At 41.9% G+C, this 25,722-nt stretch overlaps 1 protein-coding gene across 2 annotated transcripts in view; it reads left to right on the top strand.

Moving 5' to 3' along the window:
* Positions 1 to 25,722, top strand: part of FBN2 (fibrillin 2) — a 272,503-nt gene that overhangs the window by 77,207 nt on the left and 169,574 nt on the right. For both annotated transcript variants that reach the window (XR_008317396.1, XM_053301249.1), the window contains exons 8-12: positions 2,224 to 2,349; positions 6,489 to 6,641; positions 16,451 to 16,684; positions 19,674 to 19,811; positions 24,427 to 24,546. Coding sequence is in view for 1 of the 2 variants with exons in the window: in XM_053301249.1 (XP_053157224.1) it covers positions 2,224 to 2,349; positions 6,489 to 6,641; positions 16,451 to 16,684; positions 19,674 to 19,811; positions 24,427 to 24,546 (771 nt within the window). In the remaining variant the exon portion in view is untranslated. The remainder of the gene's footprint in view (positions 1 to 2,223; positions 2,350 to 6,488; positions 6,642 to 16,450; positions 16,685 to 19,673; positions 19,812 to 24,426; positions 24,547 to 25,722) is intronic.

The following is a 25,722-nucleotide window of genomic DNA, read 5'->3' as shown; positions in this document are numbered from 1 at the left end:
GGGAACTTTTATTGAAAAGCTGTAAATATACGTTGTTGTCATCGTCATAGTAGTAAAGCCCTAAACAACTTGGGCCCAAGTTATTTAAGAGAGTGCCTTCTGCTTCAGGAACCCCTCATTTATTAAGATCTTATGGGGAGGTCTGCCTGCAGTTGCCACCAGTTTGTCTGGTGGCGACTCAGGATCAGGCCTTTTTCATCGCCACCTCAAGACTCTGGAACAAATTCCCTGTTGTGAGCTTCACCATCTCTAGCAGTCATTAAAAGAGTTCTCAAGGTGTATTTATTTAACCAAGCTTTTGATCAGCTGTAGATTGATTTTACTGTTGCTATTGTTGCTTTTTTTTTTAATTGCTTGATTTTAATTGTGGTTTTATTGTTTTATTTTTTGGAGACCACTTTGTGACATTTGTTTTTGGTGGCATAGAATGTAATAAATAAATAGTGTAACTCCTAGCCTGTGCCCTTGACCTCCTTCCTGCTTGCTTTCTTAAAGCAAGACTTTCTCACTGGGAATTAATTCTGATTCAATAAAACCCTCAAGCTAGATCCTCACATAGTTCCTGGAAGAATATGCCCTAGATATCTCATTTTCTCTATATTGAATGTGTGTTGTGGGGGCAGGACGCGGTTAGGCTTACTTTGCCTAGGTGCCAAAAACCCTTCAGCAATCTTCAGCTGTATGTGTAGTGCTGACCTTGAAAACTGTTCAGAAACTTAAACTGGTCCAGGATGTCTGCAACATAGCGCATATGATACTTATTCTTTTTTATTTGCATTGGCTACCTGTGTGTTGTATTTTGCCACAGTGGATTAGCTGTGTACTATCCCCTTAAATTACAGCTAATTATCCCCCTTCCCTCATTTTTTTTGGACATCAGAATCCAAGAATCCAAACCACTGGGAATTATTTTTGTATTACTTGTTGCTTATATGAGTGGCACCCATGTGCTTTGAGCCTATTTAAATTATGTGAAGGAAATGCTTCAAAATGAGATATTGCCCTGGTATGAATTGGCCCAAACTGCTTAGATGACAATAACTAACTACATGCTGAGACTCCTACTATACATTTTGTGCTCCTAGCAGAAAGTAGGCCATAAGAATAACATGTGAAGTGGGCCTCAGTCAGCTCTTGGCAAGAAAACAAAGAGACAGAAAGATAACAACTTTCAGAGATGATGATCTCTAGGTTAAAGATGGCCCAAGTAATGTAAAGCCTTATATGTTAAAAGTAGTATCCTAAATTATGACCGCAATGTTATAGGAAACCAAGGAGGCAGCAGTCGCTGCATCCTGCATCAGCTGTTACCTCTGAATATATTTCAAGTGAAGAATGATATAGACCCAAGGATTTGGGAGCTTGGTTTGCTTTATGAGAACAAGGTTCTTAGTTTTTGTTTTCATCCAACTTAAAAGGCTGCTGAGGCAAAATCATCTGGCTATAGATTGAGACCTGCAGACCCTACTGAGTTTCACATAGTTTCAAAATAGAAAACATGTCAGTTCAAGGCTTATGGAAACTTGGCCTAAATTGATCAAAATGAATTCCAGTTTAAATTTGGGCCTGCTTCCAGGTTTGTTACAAAACGTGAAAGCTGGCAATTTTTGACTGGTGATAGGCTGCATAAAGAGATTTACAAGTAGCTCCAACTATGCACCAGAAGTCATAATAAGATACCATTGCTTTGCTAGAAGTTAAGTATTAGAGAAGCTATAGGACTAGCTATGTGATTAGCAGCACAAGATTACTATAGTATTGTCAAATTTCTTGAAGTGGTTTGGAAGTAATTAAATTTTTAGGATTCAATTTTGTCCACTTACATACAGGCAATTTTCTCTGTTGTTGATTTTCTAAGGTTTTTTTTAGTTTTTTGCGCTTTATGTTTTTTAAGAGAGAATAGAGAAAGATACCTTATTTTTTTCAGGAGGCTAAAGTATTGTAAGAAGAAAGATCCAAAATGTACTTGTTCAATGCATTGCACACTTTACTGTATTGAGATGCAAACACCATAGAACCAACCCATATTATTTGTGTATTAAGTGACTTAACATGGATATTATATTATATTATATTATATTATATTATATTATATTATATTATATTATATTATATTATATTATAAAATGAATATAATGATCCGGGACTATCAAGAGCTTTAAATGTTTTTAATGGTTTTTTTTGGAAAGTATTAAAGTGTCATTCATCTGCTTCCGTCTTTAGATATTAATGAGTGCAGCCTCATTCCAGGAATATGTGATGCTGGTGAATGTTCTAATACTGTGGGAAGTTATTTTTGTCTCTGTCCACGTGGCTTTGTGACATCTACAGATGGTTCCCACTGTATTGGTAAGTATAGTGTTTAAGGAACTATTTGGACATTCTTGAAGCTAGTTGCTGATAACTTCAGTGATCAGTAATATTTACCTATCCATTCCATAATGTTTTACAGTCCCTGGTCTGCGAACTAACTTTCTAGTCATTCCACATCCTGCAACATTTGTGTCTTTCAAGAATCTTCCTAGCTGTATCAGAGCTATGATCTCTGTACATAGTATTATGCCCAAGTGATATCTCTTGAAGCACTGAGAGTTTACTGTTGGACTAGCTAGTTTACTGTTGGACACACTAAGAAATACTATGATAGTGATTTCTGCCATGTGTGTACAATTCTAATTAAATATATCAATGATGAGTTGGAAAAGAACACAGGCAGTGATTGGAACTGTACTTGCCAAAGGTTGCAAATTACTGCCAGAAACTTTGGTGTATCCATGTGATCAACTTATGGTGGAATATGAACCGGCTGCTGTCCGCCTCCTGGTACAAATCATGGAGCTATCATTTGTTTGCACTAAAATAGGAGTCTGTCCTGAATCCCATCTTATAAGCATGGTAGTCTGGAAGCCCCAGAAACGGGGGCCCTAGCTACTCGTGCAAGAATACAGAGGCTTCAACTCAATGCCAGGCCACTGAATACTGCAGACATCATATATGGAACAAGAAGAAGCTCATTCATTGAAGAACATTCCCTACGGGTTTTGATGAAAGCATCCCTGAATTAAACAGTTATAGTTTAACTATACTGTAATTATAGTTTAACTATAATTAATTAAAGAAACACTGTGAGCCCTTTGGGGACAAATATTTGCCCAAACTTTTTGCTTTGTAACCTGCATTGAGAACTCTTGTTGAAAAGTGGTATATAAATTGTAATAGTAATTTAATAATAATAATAATAATAATAATTAATAATAAAGTGGAATTTTCAGGGGTACTTCTATATATTGCTGTATAGTTTGTGTCAATTACTTTATACTTTCATGTTTCAGAAAGATGTTTACAACTATTTGCAAGTCACTGAAGAGGTGCATGGAAAACAGGGCTAAAGAAGCCCAGCCTGGTTTTCAGTGTGCTTGTGTACTGCCAGGAGCCACATAGCTGCCAGCGGTGGTTCAGTGGCAAGTCTGCATAGGAAACCCAATGCTTAGCCTGCGTTTTGGGCACAAGGGCTCCCCAAAAGCAGGCTAAATGCTCGTGTCTCTGTGCTGTGCGGCTTCGTGTGTTGCCTACACACAAGTAGCCTCCTGATCAGCATCAGGAGGCTCCCCATAATGCACCACAAACTCACAGAATGTATCGCTCACACTTCGCTCCTAGTGGATAAAGCTAAGAGTGGATAAAGTGCTATTAGGGATGTGCAAACAGATTCAACATCGAATATTTTCAACAGTGAACTGGTTTGATTCGACAGTTTGGGGTTAAACTGAACTACCCACTGTTCAGTCTGACTGCAGACTGAAACCCCTTCCCCCTGGCCTGTTTAATTATTATGTTTTGTTTTGTTTTTTTAACTTACCCCCTCTGGGGGTGTTCTTCAAAGTGTTGGGACGGTGGGTCTGCGGAGGTTTCCCCTCCCTCTGCCAGCTTCCCTTCTGTCCCAAACTGGCCTGGTCTGCCATTCTTCAGCCCATTTGGGCCTTCCCCCCATCATGGTTGTCATTTTGGAGGCCGCCGCACCTGCGCAATGATCCTTTGATGCAGAGGCCCATTGCGCAGATGTGGCTGCCTCCAAAATGACCACCGCGCCTGGGGAAAATGCCCGAATGGGGCAAAGAATGGCCAAACAGGCTGGTTTGGGGCAGAAGGGAGGCTGGCGGTGGGGGAGGGGGAACCTACATGGACCCCTGCCACCATCTGGCAGACCCCCCCCCCACCAGACCAAACTGGGGAGGGATTCGAGTGGGTGCCAGACTGGTTCCGTGCACACCCCTAGTCTCTATTACACAAAATGTCCCATCTTCAGTAACAATGAAAAAGAATTCCCATGTCAGTTGGTTAGAGAACTTTAACTCTGAATATTTTATGAATCTATTCCTGTCTTTCCTCCCAAAATATGTGTTTTTTCTATGCAGTAATGCATATCATGGATCCTTTTACTGTTTGTTTTACAGTGCCACATAGGTCAAGTGTATGGTTTTAAATACAGTAGTCCACCTTTTCCACAACATTAGGAAAGCTCTACCATTGTAGGAAGCCTGGACACTAACTGTGATGAAGGCAGCACAACCCTCAGGGATATATTTCTGGAAGTGAACAGTGCTTTTGCAGAGAAGAAGAAAAGTGAAAATTGCTTCTTTGTCCTCCTCCCCCAGAGAATGGCCTGCATAGTTAGTCTTTTGGTTCCCTGCAAGGATGGAGCTCTTGTTCTGCCTTTCTGATGTCGTAGAGAATGGATAGGGCATAGGGCACTGCCTGCTGTCCGCCAACTAATACAAATCATGGAGCCATCATTGCTGTGGGGTAGGGCACTGGTAATGGCTGTGGGTGGCATAGGATCCACTTAGACCAGGGCTGCTCAACTTCTGCTCTCTTGCAGATTTTGGACTACAGTGCTGTAGCGGATTAAAGCCTTTTACTCTATTCAAAGGCTTTAATATTCTTTAATATTCTATATTCTATATTCCGGGTGGGTTGAAAATGCTGCAACCACCATCCCTTTTGGCTACAGAAACTCTCTGGATTTGGGGTGGGATAACCCAGAAGAAAACTCTCTTAATTTGGCTCTTGGACAAGTACAAAAATCTTCCATGTGCAAGCCTGCACGTGGTGAGAAAACTGATAGCTGCTGAACGTCTGAGGACATGTTTGCACCAGAGAAGTCCCACTTCGGTTCCCCCCTTTTCCTGAGTTAAGAGCCAACTCGGAGAGGCTTGTAAAAAGAAAAGACCTAAAAAAAGCCCAACCAATTTTATTCAATTACTACAGACTGCTTCTGTCTGAGGCTTTCTAAGCTTTTATATACAGTTAAGAATACTTAGTAGGATTACAAAAATAGGTTGTCTTAATGCACACTTAAATGTTTACAGAGGCTTTTGCAACACCCTAGGTGTATTGAACATAGACTAGTGTTTCTTATTTCAATTACATTGCAGCTAACCTATAATAGAACAGTATCCAGAATATGCAGAGCACACACACCAAAGAAATATAACTATAATTAGAATATATATATAAAGTCTGACTAAACTATATATTATATTATATTATATTATATTATATTATATTATATTATATTATATTATATTATATAATGTAATATAAAGTCTGACTAAACAAACTTTTCCCTAAACGTCCCTTGAACTCACCAACTCCTGATGAAACTTCAAGCTTCATGTAATCCTGTCTTCCCAGGGTTTACAGTTCTCCTCCTGCAGCCAACCTCCATGGACTCCTCCTGTCCTGTCCCCCCCTCCTCCATGGCCTCCTCCTCCTCCTCATGTTCTCCTGTGCACCTCCAGCCAAGCTTCTCTCAACAAAAAACTCCCTTCTTCCTGGCAGCAGCTCGCTAGGTCCCACCCACCTGGTGTGCTGATTGCCTAAGCCCTGGAGTTCACCAGCCTGTCAGTCAATACAAGGGTTCACTTCCAGTTAACTCTTTAGAGGGAGGGAAGGCTGATCACTACAAATCCCCATTGTCCCTGACTACTGGCCACTATGGCAGGGGATGAAGGCAGCTGTAGTACAACAACAGCTGGAGGGCCACGCTGACCTAGAGAAAAGGACACTTGTATGCCAGATCTAATTAACTGCTATAGAGCTTGCTTTGACTGCTTTTTAGGGTGTGGTTACTCAGTTTACTCAGTGCTTGTCCAAGACCACTGTTAACCCCATACAAAATTTTAGCTTCATTAACTATTCCAAGTGGATGTTTTGCCTCTCCAGGCTGTTTCCAATGGTTCAGGTTGCATTACTCTGCTGTTTTGATCCAACTGAGACTTGTTTCTTCTGTACACCAAATGCTTTTCTCTGCAACAGTTTTGTTCAGCGTCACAGTTAAATTCCACAGTATCTTCTGCTGCACTGATTTCATTTACATTTGTTTTCTCATTTTGTTTAAATAGTCTGTTAAGGTTAGAAAAATGTTTGAAAATGCCCCACGTAAACAGTCCATTGTTATCCCCCCACCCCCAATTATCACTATCCAGATCAAAGAGCAGGTACATGTTTCTCCAGCCTGGTGAATGGTCGCTGCGCACAAGAGCTTCCTGGCAGATTTACCAAAATGCAATGTTGCTGTGAATCTGGGCGATGCTGGGCACTTGGATCCATTCCAGAGATGTGTCCTGTTAGAGGCTCTGGTAAGTGTCCATAGGGACCATTCTAGTTAGGATTGTGTGAATATTTTCATGCTCAATTTAAAATTCATCCTGAAGGGATTAAAAAAGTGTTAACAAAATTTAATTTTGAGATGGACATTGACATTCCCCAAGCTTCTCCCTCACCCTAGACTCTTACTATTTAGGGCCTTCCTCTTTCTGTTATCATTGGAAGTATTTTTTGAAAGCTGCAATTACTTTAATGACCTGTTTTTGATTTGGATTTAAACAAACAGCTACACCTTTACTGAAAATTTTGTTTTTCACATTAGGCTGAATTGGCAGAGTAGAGGTTATCCATATTTTATTTCTCCATTCTCTGGGATCTTAGGAGAACAAGTTGGATTCTGGAACATTTCAGTTTATAGAATACTTCTGAAATAAAATAGAAGTCCATCAGGGAAAATCCATTTGTTTAAGAGAATTGACTTTTTACAAGAGTTTGCTACGTTCTACGTTATATTGATGTTTTGCCTTGCTGTAACGAGGACATTCCCATTCCAAATGTTGTTTGTTGTATTCTTACAGCCCCCAAACAAGTTTCTGTTGATCATCTTAAGGTTGTGCTAATCTCAACACATCCTGTCCTTTTTTCAACTGCTGCATGTCTATCCAGTTATCAAACACATGCAATCTCACAAATTCAAATAACCAACCAGTGTTCAACTTTATTGTAAACACAACTGGAACAGCAAACAATTTGTAAGTGCAGATAACTTAATACTTAGCTGTAGGAAGATAGCAAATACAAGACTGAACAGGATTGAATGAGGTGGATGAGGTGAAAAGACAATTCAAGACCAGACCTTCCAGGTTACAATTCTCAGCGATAAAGGACAGCTCCAAAGGAAGGATTTCCTAGTTCTTTGGAAGCAAAAGATAAGCACAGTAGCAAGTCTGCCCAGGGCAATCTGTCCTAGCCAGATAACAAACAGCAAAGTTTAAGCAATTGCTAGCAGATTTGAATGAGAAATTAAGGCTAGTGGGCAATGTATGAAATAACATAATGCCTAATTGGGGAAGAATACATTCCATCTGCATTCCATAGTGATATGGCTCCGCTTTTCTCTCCCTAGCTCACTTTTCCTTTTTTTGCTTCAGAATTTGTAATTGATTTCTAAACCGTCTTTATCTGAAAGAACATTTTGTGTATCCAAACCCTACAATTATTTCCTAAGTGATTTTGAGGGGAGATATTGTTTAGTTTAGTTGTTTATTTACGATCTTAGATCAAACATCAATATACATAGAATATACACAGTAAAAAGAGAAAACAATAATGGAAACAAAGTCTAAAATATCATCAAATATATAAAATCAGGAATCTTTGACAGTAACCGATTGCTGTGCTCTAGCTTCTCTTAGTTTGGTCAGTGTATAACAAAATTTAGCAACCGCCAGGGATATTGTTGGGTCCCTGTCTTCTAATAAGCATATAAGAATTGTCTCCACTGAGTGGCTTTGGAGATCTTTCAGATACTGAGATAAAAATAAATCTCTTTCATCAGTATAAAGTGGGCAATGTAACAGTGAATGCGACAATGTTTCGGGAGCAGCTCTGCAAAGGCATAGTCTCTCCTCATAGGGTTTTCTCTCAAATTTCCCTACTAGCATCGCTGAGGGTAAAGCATTCAAGCGAGCTCTTGTAAACGCCCAGTGCAGCTTTGGTGAATAGATTGTATAGAAATAAGAGGCTGTGACCCAGTCTTTCTTGGTGCTTAGTAATTGTAGCGGTCTATTTACAGAGGCCCTTTCCTCCTGGAAATTTATGTTCCTAAGCCTTTGTTTAACTAGGGATCTTGCCGTTGACTCGCCCTGTTCTAACAATTGTGCTGGGCAGAAGCCCATCTTCCGGAGTCTTTCCTCAACCATCATACACCAACGGGGTCGTGGGGTAGCGGCAAGGAGATGAGGTATAAGTCCTGCCGGGTAAAGATAAGTCTTAATCCAATACAGGATAATGAGCAGCCAGGCCCTGGTCTCCAATTTCCATAGCCCAGTTTCCAGCCATATTAAGGAGTTTGGGACGCATTTTGGTACCCCCAATAGTGATCTCAGAAAGCCCGATTGTACATTTTCTAAAGCTTGTAAGTCTTTTGGCGGTCTAACCTGAATCCCATATAGCAGCTGAGGTATCACTTTAGCCTGAAAGGCTTTATTAGCTGCCGGAATATAGCCACCACCTTGTGCCCAGAAAAATTTCCTGATTGCCATGGAAGATCGAGTGGCATTCAATTTAGCGGCACTGATGTGCATAGAGGTACCACCATTAAACTGAAACACCACCCCCAGGTATCTGTAAGACTTCACCTGCTCTACTCTGGCACCACCTATGGACCATTTAAAAACCCGTTGCTTCTTTGCAAATCTCACGATTTTAGTTTTGGAGTAGTTGATTTCCAAAAATTCCTCCTTGCAGAACAGACTCAAGCATTCTAACGCTCTTTTTAGACCAACTCTGGTCTGTGACAATAAGGCTGTGTCATCTGCATACATCAGGATAGGTAAACACCTGTCCCCTATCTTTGGCGCGTGATTTTCAACTTGCCGTAGACGGGTGATTAGACCGTTTACATAGAAATTGAAAAGAGCTGGGGCTAGTATGCATCCCTGCCGGACCCCACTTTCTACAGGGATCTCTCTGGATAATTGGCCATTGTGGTTGCATTTTACTCTCAGACTCGTGTTCTCGTAGAGTTTATATATTAGAGATAGCAATCTCTTGTCAATAGAAGAGTTTGCAAATTTCTCCCACAGAGCATCCCTGGATATTGAGTCAAAAGCACTCTTAAAGTCTATAAAGGCGACATATAACGGCGCCTTTCTGCCCTCAACGTATTTCTCTATTAAACTCTGGAGGACCAAACAATGATCCATCACAGATCTACCTTTTCTGAACCCCACTTGTTCCTGTTCTAGAATGTTTTCTTTCTCCATCCAGTCCAACAATTTGGAGTTTAGATGTTTAGCGTATAGCTTACCAATTACGCTTAATAGACTTATGGGTCTGTAATTCGATGGGTCATCAGACGGGCCTTTTTTGTGAATTGGAACAACAATTGCCTGTCCCCAGCCATTGGGCATATTTGTTTTTCGGTCTATATGAGTGAATATGGAAGCTAAGAGCGGAGCCCACCAGCTAGCATTGGCCCTTAAGAAATCGGGGGGAATGTAATCTTTACCTGGGGATTTGCCTCTCTTTAGCTGACCAATCAGATTCTCCACTTCTTCAGTGGTAACTGGAGGCCATACAGGCAATTCCTCCAGGGGGATACTGGGCCAAGATGGAAAAGTTAAGTGTGCTTGTAGGGCAACATAGATTTTGGTGAAATGATTTACCCATCTTTCCTCTGGCACTGGAATTTGTCTGGGGAACGAATTAACCCCGGATACTAAGCACCAAAAACTGGCTTCATCCTTTTTATTAAGGGCCATTATAAGTTCTGACCATTGTCTTTTTTTCAGGGCCTCCTTTTTGGCTTTAATCAGAGACTTGTAACTTCCCTTATATTGTTTGAATTTCGTGTCTAAAAATAAGGTATTGTTTATTTTGCGGTCAGACGAGAGTAGTAACAGTACTTTTTTCGCCTTTTTACAGTCCTGGTCAAACCAGGGTTTGTTATAAGATACGTGCGAGACGGCCCTGACCCTGGATTGAATGCCTCTGACCAGAAAAGGGATAAGCAGAGAAATCAAGGCTTCGTAATTAACAATCACTTAGTCTGAGACACCAGCGCCCCTTCGGGGGCAGGTTCTTCACACCGTTTAGTGCAAACTAGGGTTATTTTTTTGTGCTCCTCCATCCCCACTTCTGAATGACACCAGCTCGTGAGTCTAGCCTCCAACTCTGGGGACCACTTAATTCTCTGGGCCAAAACGTGGTTTCGTCTCTGGGTCATCCCTGCGGTTGAGTGAGGGTTCTATGACCCCCTCATTGGTTAGCAAGCAAGTGACCCTCAGAGGGAAATTGTCACTCTCTGGTCTTGGGATAACCTTCAGCTCTATTATTTTGTCTATCAGCCCTCTAGATACCATTACATAATCTATTATCGAGCGTTTTGTACTGAGAAAAAAGGTAAATTGGCCAGGGCAGTCTCCACTGACAGCTCCATTAAGAATATGGAGATCTAGTTTGTTAGCCAGCTGTATCAGCAGCCTGCCAGTAAAGTTACTGCCCTGGTCTAGCAGGATACGCGTTGATGCAAGAGGTGAATCTTCTGGTGTCAAGTGGGGCATGTCCCCAATATCTGAGTCTTCAAGCGCATTAATTCTGGCATTACAGTCACCCCCTATCATTATTGCTGCCCTCGGATAGTCCATCATCAGCTGCATGAGGTATCTTTCCAAGTCACCCCAGTGGGACTTACTATGTATTCTGAGACGTAAAATAGGCATATACAGATTGACAATAATAATTTGCGTTTCATGTGTGTGAAGCAGGACTGCCATCGCAGTATTAGAGCAGCAAGGGAGAGCCAAGGTTTCTGCTCTTAGCCCATAGGAGATACCTATTGCAAGCCCCCCCATGTTTCTGCCTCCTTTGGTGCTCCGGGAAGCACGAGCCAAAAAAACTTTATAATTAGGGACATTGAAGTTGTCAGTCCTCCAGGTCTCTTGTAGGAGGAACACCTCGTGTTTAGCAATAAATGCAAATAGCCCGGGGTCCTGATTCTTTTGTAGCCAACCGCCGACATTCCATGAAAGTAATTTTATGGTTTGGGTTGCATGGCTAGCCTGTGAATGTCACTTTTCCCCCTGATCAGTCAGGTTCGCCGCCATAGGTGAATAAGCTGGACTGATCTGAGTTCTATTTTCCGTCTCTGCAATCTCTGCTGCCAATGACTTGGGGGGGACTTCATTGCGATGAGCAATTAATGTCTCAAACAGGGGTTTTGAGTCTATTTCTAGGACCACTGGAGTTCCCTCCTCTGCACAAGAGGCATCATTTTGTATACATGTCTCTATCCGAGATGAGTGCGCCAGAGAATCGTCGGTTGATACATCAATCCAGGAATCCCAAGGGAGTGAAGTATTTGATAAGTGGAGGCTGAGGGAATAAGGGGGCTTCTGAGTCGGGTTCTCATCCAGCTGTAGATCCAATGCAAGTGTATTACTGTGTTGTACCAGAGCAAGATCTTCCTCTATTGGGGCTGCACCTGTCTTACTCTCCTTGTCAGCACTGGGATTATCAACTTTGTTGGTTGTCTTGGGTTTGACTTGGATTTTATGTATTGTACTTAAAATAATGTTCCCAGCTGTCTCTAGCATCTGCTCACAACAGTAACTGTCACATGTGAGCCATGAGATGATAGTTATCAGCGGTGACAAATTCCATGTATACTCACATGAATACACCCTTGGAGATTACTAGAAGCCCTTACATCAATACAGACAGTATCCTCGGAAATGACCATTAAAAGATGGTTTCGTGATAAGTGAAGCCTGCTGAGCGCTTTCCAGATTGCATGCTACCACAGTGTCACAATGTATCCCTTAAGTGTGCTTCAGCACTGCCTGCTCTGTCCCTGCACTGTAAACAAGATGCCATTCACATTTCCGATGCCTTCTTTCAGATTTTGTTGCTTCGTTGTAGCCCTATAAAGCCACATGTGCATTGCAGAAAAATAGCTGTATTTCCCTGTTGTAGCTTACAATGGATTTCAACTGCAGTTTGAATTTGGCATACAAAACATTGCAGTTTACACCACTTTTTGCATTGTAAGGCTCACTATCTGGAAACCACCCTGAAGAAGCAGTTTTTCACAGAAAAATTTCACATCTGTGCCAGAAGTATATTGTTCAGCCTACCAGCTTTAGGGTCTTGAAATTGAGCAGCAGATAGAATATCCTCTTTACTTCTTTATTTCTAAATTGTCAATGCTTAACCAAATAGTTGCCAACAAATTTTAAAATAAAAATTTTATAATAGTCTTGCAAAAATTTGCCCTACCTAAAACCATTTTTAATAATAATAATAATAACAACAACAAACCAGTCGATAACACCTGTCTGACTGTGTAAACAAGAAATAATGATAGCCTATATTCTGCGACGATATCTCTAATAACAGCAACAATACTGATAATAAAATTCAGCCATCCCAGGTCCTTGGGAAGGACTCGATGTCTGGATAAAACAAACCAGTCAATAACACCTGTCTGACCGTGTAAATAAATAACAATGGTAATAATAATAATAATAATAATTTTTTATTATTATTATTATTATTATTATTATTTATATAGAGCTGATAATAATGATCTACAAATTGAAATTGAAAGGCTGTGGCAGAAAAAGACCAAAATAATCCCAGTGGTAATTGTCGCCCTAGATGCAATTCCAAAACAACTTGAGGAGCACCTCAACACCATAGGGGCCACAGAAATCACCATCAGCCAATTACAAAAAGTAGCTTTACTTGGAACAGCCTATATTCTGCGACGATATCTATAATAACAACAAGAACAATATTAATAAAAAAATTCTGATATCCCAGGTCCTTGGAAAGGACTCGATGTCTGGATAAAACAAACCAGTCAATAACACCTGCCTGACTGTGTAAACAAGAAATAATAATAACAAAAATGTACCAAATTTGGAAAGAGAAGCATCCAGATACAGAAATAACAGAACAAAGGCTAGCAGACCAGAGAAGATTCATAATAAGAAATAAAGTATTCACAGAAGTTGAGCTGGAAGAACTGCAAAGAGCAACACAGACTCAAAGAGCAACAAGATATGGAAGAAGAATTACGACCAACTGAAGAAGTTGCTCAGGTGCGGGTGGAAGAGGTGTTGGAAATAGAGGATGCCTCTGTTGCTGAACTGTTTCAAAATCAAAACCAGGCAACCTCCCCTTTGCCTTCACCTCAAAAACCTGAATGCCATTTAACAGAAAAGCAACAAGAACTAAAGCAAAAAATAACTGAGCACATGAACCAAACAACCACCAGGGTTTGACTTCCAGCTCTAAAAACAGTTGCCAAAAAACAACTTTCTCAGGCAAGAAAAGATGTCAATGCTGCACTTGCAGAAATAAGAACCAATAATTTGCAAGAAACAAACCAACTAATGTACAGTGCAGCAACAATAACAACACAAGAGCTTGGATATAAGATCAGTGGACCTGTCAAAAAAGAAAGTAGTACATCACCTAAATGGAAGATTAGATTAGAAAATAAAATCTCCAGGCTTAGATCAGATGCTAGTAAATTGAAAGATATGAAAGACAAGAAGCTGAAGAATGAAAACACCAAACAGTATCTGCTCCAAAAATACCACCTAGATTCAAGGAAAATTAGAGAAGTCCTGGAAATAATAAAGCAGCAAATAACAGCAGTGTCAAAGAAGATTAGCAGATACAAAGCCAGAATTACACAACACAGGCAGAATCTCCAATTCCAGTCGAGTCAGAGACGTTTCTACCAAATCATAGAAGGAGAAACTACAAGAAACGTAGACACACCAAATAAAGAAGAAATAGATACTAAAATGTTTAGAAACAACTGGTGTCAGCAAAAACATTCAGATATTTATTTAAAAAGCAATGAGGATGTGGAGGACACAGTTAACAATCAAAGGCGAGACACTTGGACAGGTTAGCATTAGAAGAGGTATTTTCCAAGGGGACTCACTATCTCCTCTGTTGTTTGTAATCGCCATGACTCCACTTTCACAAATACTAAACAAAACAGGCCTCGGATACCAAACATCTAAAACATCAAGTAAAATAAACCATCTGCTGTATATGGATGATCTGAAGTTGTATGGAAAGTTCCAGTCAGAAATCGAATCACTGCTAAACACTGTCCGTATATTCAGTAGCAATGGAGTTTGGACTAGACAAGTGTGCTGCATTAATAATGAATAGAGGAAAAATAAGAAAAACAGAAGGAATAGAACTGCCCAATGGAAGCAAGATCAAGAACCTGGAAGAGAAAGAACATTACAAATACTTGGGCATTCTCCAGGCTGATAACATCACACACAGTGAAGTTAAAAGAAAAATTGGAAGTGAATACATCAGGAGAATTAGAAAAATCCTAAAGTCCAAAATCAATGGTGGGAACACCATACAAGCCATAATATCGTCACAGAATATAGGCTGTTTCCAGTAAAGTTGCTTTTTGTAATTGGCTGGTGGTGATTTCTGTGGCCCCTATGGTGTTGAGGTGCTCTTCCAGTTGTGTTGGAATTGCACTTAGGGTGCCAATTACCACTGGGATTACTTTGGTCTTTTTCTGCCACAGCCTTTCAGTTTCAATTTTTAGATCTTTGTATTTTGTAATTTTTTCTATTCCTTTTCCTTCGATTCTGCTATCCCCTGGTATTGCTATGTTGATTATTTTGACTTGTTTTTCTTTCTTCTCTACTACAGTTATATCTGGTGTATTGTGTGGCAGATGTTTGTCTGTTTGTAGTCAGAAATCCCATAATATTTTTGCATCTTCATTTTCTACAACTTTTTCAGTTACTATTATTATTATTATTTCTTGTTTACACAATCAGGCAGGTGTTATTGACTGGTTTGTTTTATCCAGACATCGAGTCCTTTCCAAGGACCTGGGATATCAGAATTTTGTTATCAATATTGTTCTTGTTGTTATTATAGATATCGTCGCAGAATATAGGCTGTTCCCAGTAAAGCTGCTTTTTGTAATTGGCTGATGGTGATTTCTGTGGCCCCTATGGTGTTGAGGTGCTCTTCAAATTGTTTTGGAATTGCATCTAGGGCGCCAATTACCACTGGGATTATTTTGGTCTTTTTCTGCCACAGCCTTTCAATTTCAATTTGCAGATCTTTGTATTTTGTGATTTTTTTCTATTTCTTTTTCTTCTATTCTGCTATCCCCTGGTATTGCTATGTCGATTATTATGCTATGTCGATGATGATGATGATGATGATGATGATGATGATGATGATTTTAAACAACTTTATTTGTTAGCCACCCCATAACAATTTGTTTTCTGGGCAGCTCACAACCGAGGATTAAAACATACAATAAAAACACATAACACGTTACATCATAAGAGACAAAAAAGAAGAAAAGAAAATACAATACAAAACAGCTTAAAACTCATATTAAAATAAGTTAATAATAAGATAAAATCTGAAAACCCAAAATTTAAAAGGGCTCGGTGAACAGAAAAGGCCTCTGTGAACAGAAAGGTCTTAACGGGGCATCTAAAAGAACAAAGTGATGAAGCCAGGCGAACCTCACTGGGGAGGCTATTCCGTACCCCACAGACACCGAAAAGGCCCTCTCTCTGGTAGCCACCTGCGCCATTTTTTTTGGCAGGGGCACCCAGAAGATGGCCTTTGAAAAAAAACGTAAGCTTCGGGTAGGGATATATGGAGCAAGGCATTCTCTCAGGTAATGCGGTCCCAAGCCATTTAGGGGTTTAGAAGTTAAAACCAGCACTTTAAATTGGGCCCGGAAATAAACTGGGAGCCAGTGCAGCTGATGAAGCACTGGCGTGATGGGATCAAAATGCCCAATCCCAGTTAATAATTTGCAGCTCTATTTTGTACCAGCAGCAGTTTCCGGACCATTTTAAAAGGCAGCCCCACATACAAAGCATTGCAATAATCTAAGTGAGAGGTTACCAGAGCATGAGTAACTGTGGCCAAGCTATCATTTGTGGTTACAAATTCTCTGCTCATTTTTAAAATTAAAAGAATATCCATTGTTAAACTGATTCCCCGCCCACTCATGTGTTCACTGATGCAGGTTTCCAGCTCTTTGTGAAAAGATGTTACAGTGATGTCTCTGTGTTTTTTATTGTTGCAGATGAATATCGCAGGCTTTGCATAGATGGCATTCCTGTAGTAGGTGGCTCCCGACCTGGAGGCACAGGAGGAAATGCCTTCTTGCCTGGTGGCAATGGAAATGGCTATGGCCCAGGAGGAACAGGATTCATCCCCATTCCTGGTGGAAATGGCTTTTCTCCAGGAGTGGGTGGAGCTGGGGTAGGGACTGGTGGCCAGGGTCCCACTGGAAATGGACCCATCATTACAGGGCTAAGTAAGTTGTCGTCTTATTTCATTGTTTTCCTGCAATGGACAATCTTTTTCTACTTGTGGTTAGATTGATTTTGAAAAGTTTAAAATTCATAGGCTTAAACCCAAAGGTACACTTCCACTAACAGAAAAGCTGTTTCCATTCTGATATAGCAGAAGAGAGTTGCCTATGAAAAATGACTCAACATCCAGAGAAGTTCCTTCATTTGCACAAGACTTTGCACAAGCTCTATTAAAGCCTTTTTATAGGCCACTAGAGTTTGTATGAAACAGTTTGCATCTTCCTTATTTCATGTTTCTGTATTGTAATGCAACCCCTGATGGCTTGTGGTTCTGTGTTGCACTGAGAAGCTTTCCACAAGTGCTTGCACAAGAGTTCACAGAACAGCACTAAGTCATTTTCACCTTCCACTAACTGTTCTTTGGAGTTTGTTTTTGTTTTCTATGTTGCTCTTTTCTCCCTGAAATATTGCCAACATTGTAACCCTGTACATTTCTCAACTCTGTCAGTTTCCTTGAAAACTGCTTTCCATGTTCCTATGTACATTCAATGGTCTGGTTCACATGTACACTGTAACTGCAGATATAGCTGGCTGAGGTAGTATGCTGTATGCCCAAATGTGCAAAACCAAGGTTACAAGCCCACTAAAGCTAAACTCTGTTTTGCCTTACCAAACTCCAATTGGGACCTTCGGTTTTCTAAAAGCTTTGCTGCTGACAACTGCATTTTTGCCACCGAAGCATTACGCCTGACTGCTGATGCAGCTATAACTGCGGTTTCACGCCTATTTCCAAACCCCTGTCATAGAGGCGGCAGTGCAGACCCGCCCAAGAACATGGCTGCTCCATGCTTTTGGCACTTCTTGCTTGCAGCCGCTTGGAAAAAAGGCCATGCCTCTCCTGTCAGCCATGTAGCTATGGAGTTGCCAGGCTACTGCCACACCCCATCCCAGCCTGGCCAGCCTGTCAAGCTGCACAACTGCTTGGGGGCACCCCCCATTCCAACTCCATTCCAACTCTGCAGGGCAAGGGCGCAGGACAACAGGATGAGCACTCTTTGCTTTGCTCCTTGAGAAGGCAGCAAAAGTCATGTATGTCCACAAGCACAAAAAGGCAGACCCAAGCAGGAAAGCTGGAGCAACCAAGTTCTATTCTTCACACAGAAGGGGGGCCCAGCTCCTTCCCTGGTTGGGAATATTTGCTCCCTTAAGTCTTCCTCATGAGAAGAACTGTATGTGAGGACTGATTTCAAATTTACGCGATGGTACTCATGGGCTACAAAACTAGCCCATTTTCCCACAGACCACTCTCTCATGAGAGTGGCAGACCAAAGGGAGTGATGGAGGATGCTCTGTGCAGGAAAGCTGCGTAGACGGGCACTTGGACAAGTGCTGTCCCAGTCTCGGTGACTGCCACCCAGCCACTGTCAAATCCGGCACCCTGCAATCCCGCCTGCCAATGTGGAGATGTGCACCCCTGTCGTGCCACCACCTTCCCAGGGCAGCTTGAACCCAGGGATACCCTCTCCTGCCAAAACCCATACTGGGAGATCTGCATACAGTGCCACGCCGGGTCAGCACCAGGAATTTTGAATAGTTTGAAGGGTCTGTGCCACAGCTTGTCTGCACTTTCCATGCAAATGGTTTGCTTGGGGATGCTATTGCTGTGGTCTGAAAGGCAGCACCCCAGAAGGGATTCCTGTGCAGCCAACTTTTCACATAAAAGTTGGGGGAGAGTGGCCCAGCCCCTTCCCCTTTTGAGGGTTCATGCCCCCAAAGGCTTGGTCATGATCAGGACTGGTCACTAAGGACAGTCTTGGGACAACTGAGATCATTCTTCAGGGATCCAACCACCCAAACCAGGGCTCAGTGGCCAGGCATGAGAGTGAAAGGCCACAGGGACACAGAGATGAACCATCAGAGTGGAGAGGAGAGAAGCAAATTGCCCGGACAAATCTGCTGTGATGCCAGATGACAAAACACCCCCTCCTGCACCTTGACACTTCCCTCACAAGAGTGTCAGGCCATGGGGGCTCTGAATAGAGCAAAGATAGTTTCTTGGTCACAGTCACGGGGAATGCTACCCCAGAGACTACATTTCTAGTCTTGGGGGCTGCAGACAAGCTGCTGCAAACCTTGCCCCCTGCCTTCCCATCCATGTGTACACGTGTACCCTTGCCATTGCCCCGGAACATTCACCCTGCTCTCTGGGGGTGGCTAGAGAATGGGGGATCCCCTCTCCCATCAATCCCCATGCCTGTAGATCTGCATGCTTCATTAAAAAGGAGGGTTTTCATATTATTTCTAAAATTTATCAAGGAGGGAGGCCGTGTCCAGGTCAGCATGGCTATGAGAAATTTTATCTGAAAAATATGAAGCAAATTGATCACAGTGGGCTGTAGAGGGTTGATCTGATGGTCCCTGGGGCTCCTGCTCAGGAGCCTTCAAACCACTAGAAACAGCCCCACTGGATGACATTGAGTGGGTGGCAGAGAAATGTTTTTTTACTTGTCACCATCAAGTAGGTCCTAATATGGGCTGTAGTCTGTGTTTAGTCTTATTGGCACAGGATTATCCTCCAACAGTACTCTAGCCATGTAGCAACTTGCTTCATTGGCCATAGTTCCTCTGTATACTAGAGAGTCGCTTGGGTGTGACAGATTGGGAGAAGGTGGTTGGGTGTGACTATGTCAATTGCCTACCTCCTCATTCAAAAAAGAGACTAGGCCAGAGCATTGTGTAAATATTATATAACAGAAGTCCACAGCTTAACCAAATGATTAGACTGTCATGTCTGAAGTTAGGGCAACAGAGTCAGAGCCAAGAATCTAAACCGAGATAGGTGAGTTAAGCCAGAGAGAGGCCCTTCCCTGGATTAGAATGGGCAAAAGAGACATCAGGCAAGGTTACATTTTGAAATAAAAGGACAATTACAAATATGTGTTCATTTTAATCTTTGAATGAAACTTGGACTGGTATTTTTCTTCTTCTCAGCAATACTCAATCAAACAATAGATATCTGTAAGCACCATCCAAATCTTTGTTTAAATGGACGCTGCATACCAACAATTTCCAGTTACCGTTGCGAATGTAATATGGGATATAAACAAGATGCAAATGGAGACTGTATTGGTGAGTATAAATTTCTCTTTCACCCTGTTTTTCTCACTAAGCACCCTCAAAATACTGCTTCCTCTTTAGATACTGTCATCTTTTAAAGGTTGATTTGATGTATTCTTTTTAGCCCCCCCCAATTATCCCCTAGAGACTTCATCAAAATGAAGTGTTGTTTAATGAGACAATTTTTAGTGACGTGATACTGTGAAAAATCGCAATCACTTTTTCTTACTCCTCCGATAGAGAGCCTGTAAAAGACATATTCATTAAGGAAAAAACTTTATTGGTTTTTGTTGGCAAGTTCTTTCTACAAACTTTACTGGAAACATTCACATTGTCTGACTGCACATATTGCTGACTTGCACACAAGTATGAGCTGAAAAATAACAAAAGGGGAAAGGGTTAAGCAGCCTCTCCCGTGCCATCCTTCCTCTAGTTACCCATCCTTGACAACTTGCCAAGATTGCTTTTGGTTAAAAAGAAAAGAAATGCAGAAGAAAGTAATATAGAATTCTATTCAAGGTCTACATAATTGGATGGACAAGAGAACACTTATTTAGCAATCTTGATTTAGTAATCTTGTACAATGGTAGATTAAAGGATAGGCAGTAGATGTGGCTGCCTAGGGCAGCAAAATTCCCCCAGCGGGAAATTTGGGAAATGTTTAGTTAAATGCTAATTTTCATTTAAACCTTTAAAATTGCTGTCGTGCACAGCAGCAGCAAGGCGATAAGAGTTCCTGTGTGCACCCACCCACCTCCTTAGGATGGTGCGTGTGGTGGCAGGATGGCAATGGGTGCAGCCATGTAGCGGCATTGGCGGTGGTCCGGCGGAGAGGGCAGGTGGCGAGCGATACCGTCCTCCTAACTGAAGCCCACCTACCTCCCAAATGAAAGAGACTGCCCAATTTTGGGCCTTTCTGAACATGCGCTAGGACGTATAGCCATCTCTGCTGCCACTGGAAGAGAGGGCGGTGATATATCCTAACTCCAGCCCACCGACCTGATTTTGGGCCTTTCTGCGCACCCCGCCTTTTAAAAACACCTTGTGCCGCCGCTGCTCCTGCCTCCTTGGAGGCCTCCAAGTGATCTGGGGGGCTGCCCTGCTGCCCTACCACTGGGTGGCCTGTTCCGCTCGGCTTACCTCCCACCCCCACCCCTAGAAGTGAAGATGGGAAATATCAGTTGGGTGGCGGGGCAGCAGTGGGTGTGGGGGCAGCGGGGAGGCCCCCCAGATCACTGGGGGTCCCCCAGGAGGCCATGGACCTGATCCCCGAGGTCCATGGCTAAGTCTGCCGCTGGATTGGAAGTCCAATATCTTTCATAAGTTCTGAAATTGGTGTACGAATGTTGTAAAGAGAAGCTGAGCAGTTATGTAAAAAATATCTAGAAGATTTTCCATGGAATTGCTAAATACATTCTAAACTCCCAAACAAGTGCATTTTCAGCATGATGATACCTTTCATGCATGCTGATTGCATAGGATGGAAGCATAGGAAGCTGTCTTATACTGAGCCAGACTATTAGTCCATCTAGCTCAGTATTGTCTACACAGACTGGCAGCTACTTCTCCAAGGTTGCAGGCAGGAATCTCTCTCAGCCCTATCTTGGAGATGCCAGGGATGGAAGAACCTAGATGCTCTTCCCAGAGTGACTCCATCCCCTAAGGGGAATATTTTGCAGTGCTCACATGTAGTCTCCCATTCAAATGCAAACCAAGGCAGACCATGTTTAGTAAAGGGGACAATTCATGCTTGCCACCACCAGACCAGCTCTCCTCCCTAGAGAGGACTAGCTTGTCCTCTGTGGAGGACAAAGTTGGAAATGTTTGCATTTTACACAAATGTAGCAACCCGAAAAAACATGTATACATGATAATATAATGAAATTAAATGTGCTTAGTATTAATTGATCCCTAGCTAGTGAACAAACATCATCTATTCTTCTATCCAGTTGCACACAGGCGATAATGGATGAATGAATACCTGAATATTTGGATCCCCCCCCACCCGATGTTTAGCTGCCCATTATTGCTGTGTTTTTAAAAATTCTGGCACACAGTACTCCATGCTATTTGAATAGATCCCTGAATAAAATAAGAACTTGGTAACTGCTACAAATTGTGTATGCCTAATTTTATGGCAAAAGGAATAAGCACACATTTTACAAAAAAACTGACCTTGATCACTCTTTTTGGGGAGAGGGGGAAAATAGACCTGTTTCCAGACATAGTATAGATGTTTTTTTAAAAGTTAGATACATTTCAAGAAATGTAATGTGTCCACAAAATTACAAGATCCATGACTATGATGTTCCACATTTTGTGATTTCACATGGAATGAATCAGCTGTGGAATTAAGTAGTCAAGAGAAGTCCCTTGAGAACAGAGATGGAATTGCCAAAGGCGTTCAGACCCATTTCTTTTTTCTTGTCAAACAGAAAATATTGGGCATACCTACAATTATTACTTGTTAATAGGGATGTGCACAAAACCAGTTCGCCCAGTTCAGTTCGGATTCGAACCGGGTTCGAACCAGGAGGGGGTGGTTCGGTTTTGGTTTTGTTAGAACCACCCCCTGGTTCAGTTCGGATTCGAACTGGTTTGGACTGGTTCGGACACCCAAAAATTGGTAGGATGGTAGCTGGCACCCAGGGGTACCTGTCACCCAAACCCCAAAGCAATCGGATACTCGTACGATTTTTTTATGAATTTTTGAAAATTATTTTTATTTTTTTCTCATAGGATATAATGGGACTAGAACCAGGCCATTATACCTTATTTGGGCAGAGGGTGGATTCTATGGTAGCAAATGAGATTTTCAATGAGACACAATGAATCCACTCACTCAGAACACCTCAGAAACAACAAAACCCTGTACGCCATGGGTTAGCAACCCATGGGGGTGGTTGGCACCCTATGTGCCATACACCACCACTTGCTCTGGGCCACCCCAGCACCCCCCAAGTGCACTTATGTGGCTGCTGAAAGCTCCATTATAGCTTATGAGGAAAAACCTTAAAGACGTGTAAACTTCAACAATTCACCAAAAATCAGCCCTCTGCCCAAATCCTTTGAAAAAATTCAGGTAGCTTCCTTGCCCCTAACTGGCACTACCACCAACCCCACACTGCTCTAGGCCACCCCTTTGCCCCCGACATGAAGCTATACATTTGCTGACACCTCCATGCTTCTTTATGGAGAAAAACCTTAAAGACGCGTAAACTTCAAAAATCACTTAAAAATCAGCCCTTTGCCCAATTCCTTTCAAATAATTCTGATAGCTTCCTTGCCCACCCTAGGAACTATACCCACCACACTCCACTCTACGACACCCCTTTCCCCCTGACGTGAAGCTATACATTTGCTGCAATCCTAATTATTCTCTATGAGGAATTCAAAAATACTTTAACAATTCACCAATAATCAGAGGAGTGTCCAATTGCCTTGGGGTTTTTTGGGTGGTAGGCACCCCTGTCTGTCTACCACCACCCCACTTTTGTGCCCCTAGGTGCTCCACAATAGGGGATATGGACTGGTTTGGGTCCCATTATACTCTATGAGAAAAATAATTAAAAATATTTCAAATATTCATTAAAAATCATAGGACTGTCCTATTGCTTCAGGGTTTGGGTGGTTGTTGGCACCCATGGGTGCTCCACAATAAGGTTTAATGGCCTGGTTCTACTCCCATTATATCCTATGAGAAAAAAATAAAAATAATTTTCAAAAATTCATAAAAAATCGTACAAGTGTCTGATTGCTTTGGGGTTTGGGTGACAGGTACCCCTGGGTGCCAGCTACCATCCTACCAATTTCTGGGTGTCCAACCGGTTCGAACTGAACCGCCCCCTGGTTTGGTTCGAATTCGAACCTGCAGCTCGAACCTGATGGCTGGTTCGGTTCAAATCCGAACCTCGAACCACCCCGGTTAGGATTTGAACCGGTTCGCACATCCCTACTTGTTAAACATGTGGTGTAAGTAGTAGCTAAGCTCATCTCTTCCTATGTTAGACAATTAATGCTTTTTATTCAAAATCAGAAAAATGAATGAATATTTAAGCAAAAGCACATGAATAAAAGCAGGTGAGTTACAGTAATAGCAGCTTCCATGGCTCCTTTTCCACAATGCAGTTGCATTTGTCAATCAACTCAATTTGAAGAGCCATGTATTGTGAATAGTTTGAAAATGTTTTTGACTCCTATGGTGCTATGTGCCTGGGGAACCCAGTATTTTTTTTTTTTTTTTGCTGGAACCAGCCCCAAAGTGAGATTCCAAGCACTTCAAGATGAAAAAAAATATGATTCCATCCAAAAATATCTGTCTGTCTGTGTGTGTGTGTGTGTGTGTGTGTGTGTGTGTGAGAGAGAGAGAGAGAGAGAGAGAGAGAGAGAGAGAGAGAGAGAGAATTTGTTTCTTAAGATTTTATTTTAGAAGCATGAGGTACTATTTGTTTTCTACTTATTTTATTTAAAGCTGGATAGATGGATATGCTCTGTACCAATTGTATTCTGACAATTTTGGGGAAAGGAAGTATTCAGATATCTGTGTTGAATTAATTTGTAATTGAAGAAAGTTAAACTCTTCTGAATATATTGTGAAGTCTGATTTCTTCTTTTCTGGTTCCAACAGACGTTGATGAGTGCATATCAAATCCATGCTCTAATGGAGACTGCGTGAATACACCTGGCTCCTATTATTGCAAATGTCATACAGGTTTCCAGAGAACGCCTACAAAGCAGGCTTGCATTGGTAAGAAAATTTTACTTGCACTTCTACATTCTAAGAGGTAATCCTCACGATCGCCAAAAAGCGGGCTAAGGGAGCCTAGCCTGCTTTTTGGAGATTGTGTGCTGCCACAGGAGCTGTGTGGCTCCCGGCAGCAAACCACCAAAACTACCCCTCCCCTTAGCCAAGGTTAACGGAACGGAGCGCAGCGACACATGTGTAGACCCCTGACCAGGAAGCTGCAAGCAGCCTCCCAGGCCTGGGGGTCTCTCCAGGATGCCCTGCGTGCTTGCAGATATTTAATTAAATCGATAGTATTAGTGAAGCAAAATTTGACACATTTGCCTGCATTTAAAACCATCAATTGAAAGTTATTCTGGACAAATAGAAATGCATCTCATTTTGAGAGTCAACCTTGGAACTTGGAGGCTGTTCTGGTCTGGATGTGGGCAAGCAAACTGAAACTTAATCCAGATAAGACAGAAGTTCTCTAGGTTGGTAGAACTGATCATCCAAGTAATGAGGTAAATCTGGTCTTGGATGGGGTCACACTCCCTCTGAAAGACAAAGTCTGCAGCTTGGGAGTGCTTCTGGACCCAACGTGTGCAGAAGTGCCTTTTAACAACTACAGCTGGTACGCCAACTGCGACCCTACTTGGAGAAGTCGGACCTCAGTCACTCATGCATTGGTAACATCCAGACTGGACTATTGCAGTGTGATCTATGTGGGGCTGCCCTTGAAGACTGTTCAGAAGCTTCAGCTGGTTCAGAATGGCTGCAAGGATGCTCATGGGTGCAAATTGTTTCATGAGTATCACACCCATCCTGCAGCAGCTTCATTGGTTACTGGTCCACTTCCAGGCTAGATTCAAGGTGCTAGTTTTGACCTTTAAATCTCTACACAGCTTGGAGCCGGGGTACCTGTGTTTGCCCATATGAATCTGCCAGGGCCCTCCGCTCATTGTCTTGGTCCCTGCTTTTGGTAAGGGCTTCCTACCAAGAAGGGATGAGTCATGAGCCCTGGCATATATTTATTTTAAGAGATTATGCCTTGCTTACATGGAAAGTGCCGTAGGAAAAGCTGGAAAATATGGCCTCAAAGGGCCCCCTGTGAGGGAAAAAGAGGCAAGTAAAGACTGAGTAATTAGTGAAGAGATTTTAATGAAATGGCTGAGTAAAAATTACCTGCCCATTAAATGA

Source organism: Hemicordylus capensis, chromosome 2 (assembly GCF_027244095.1).
Source record: "Hemicordylus capensis ecotype Gifberg chromosome 2, rHemCap1.1.pri, whole genome shotgun sequence".
Taxonomy (NCBI): domain Eukaryota; kingdom Metazoa; phylum Chordata; class Lepidosauria; order Squamata; family Cordylidae; genus Hemicordylus; species Hemicordylus capensis.
The sequence above is the reverse complement of the archived record's forward strand: the minus strand, read 5'-3'. Positions and strand labels throughout refer to the sequence as shown.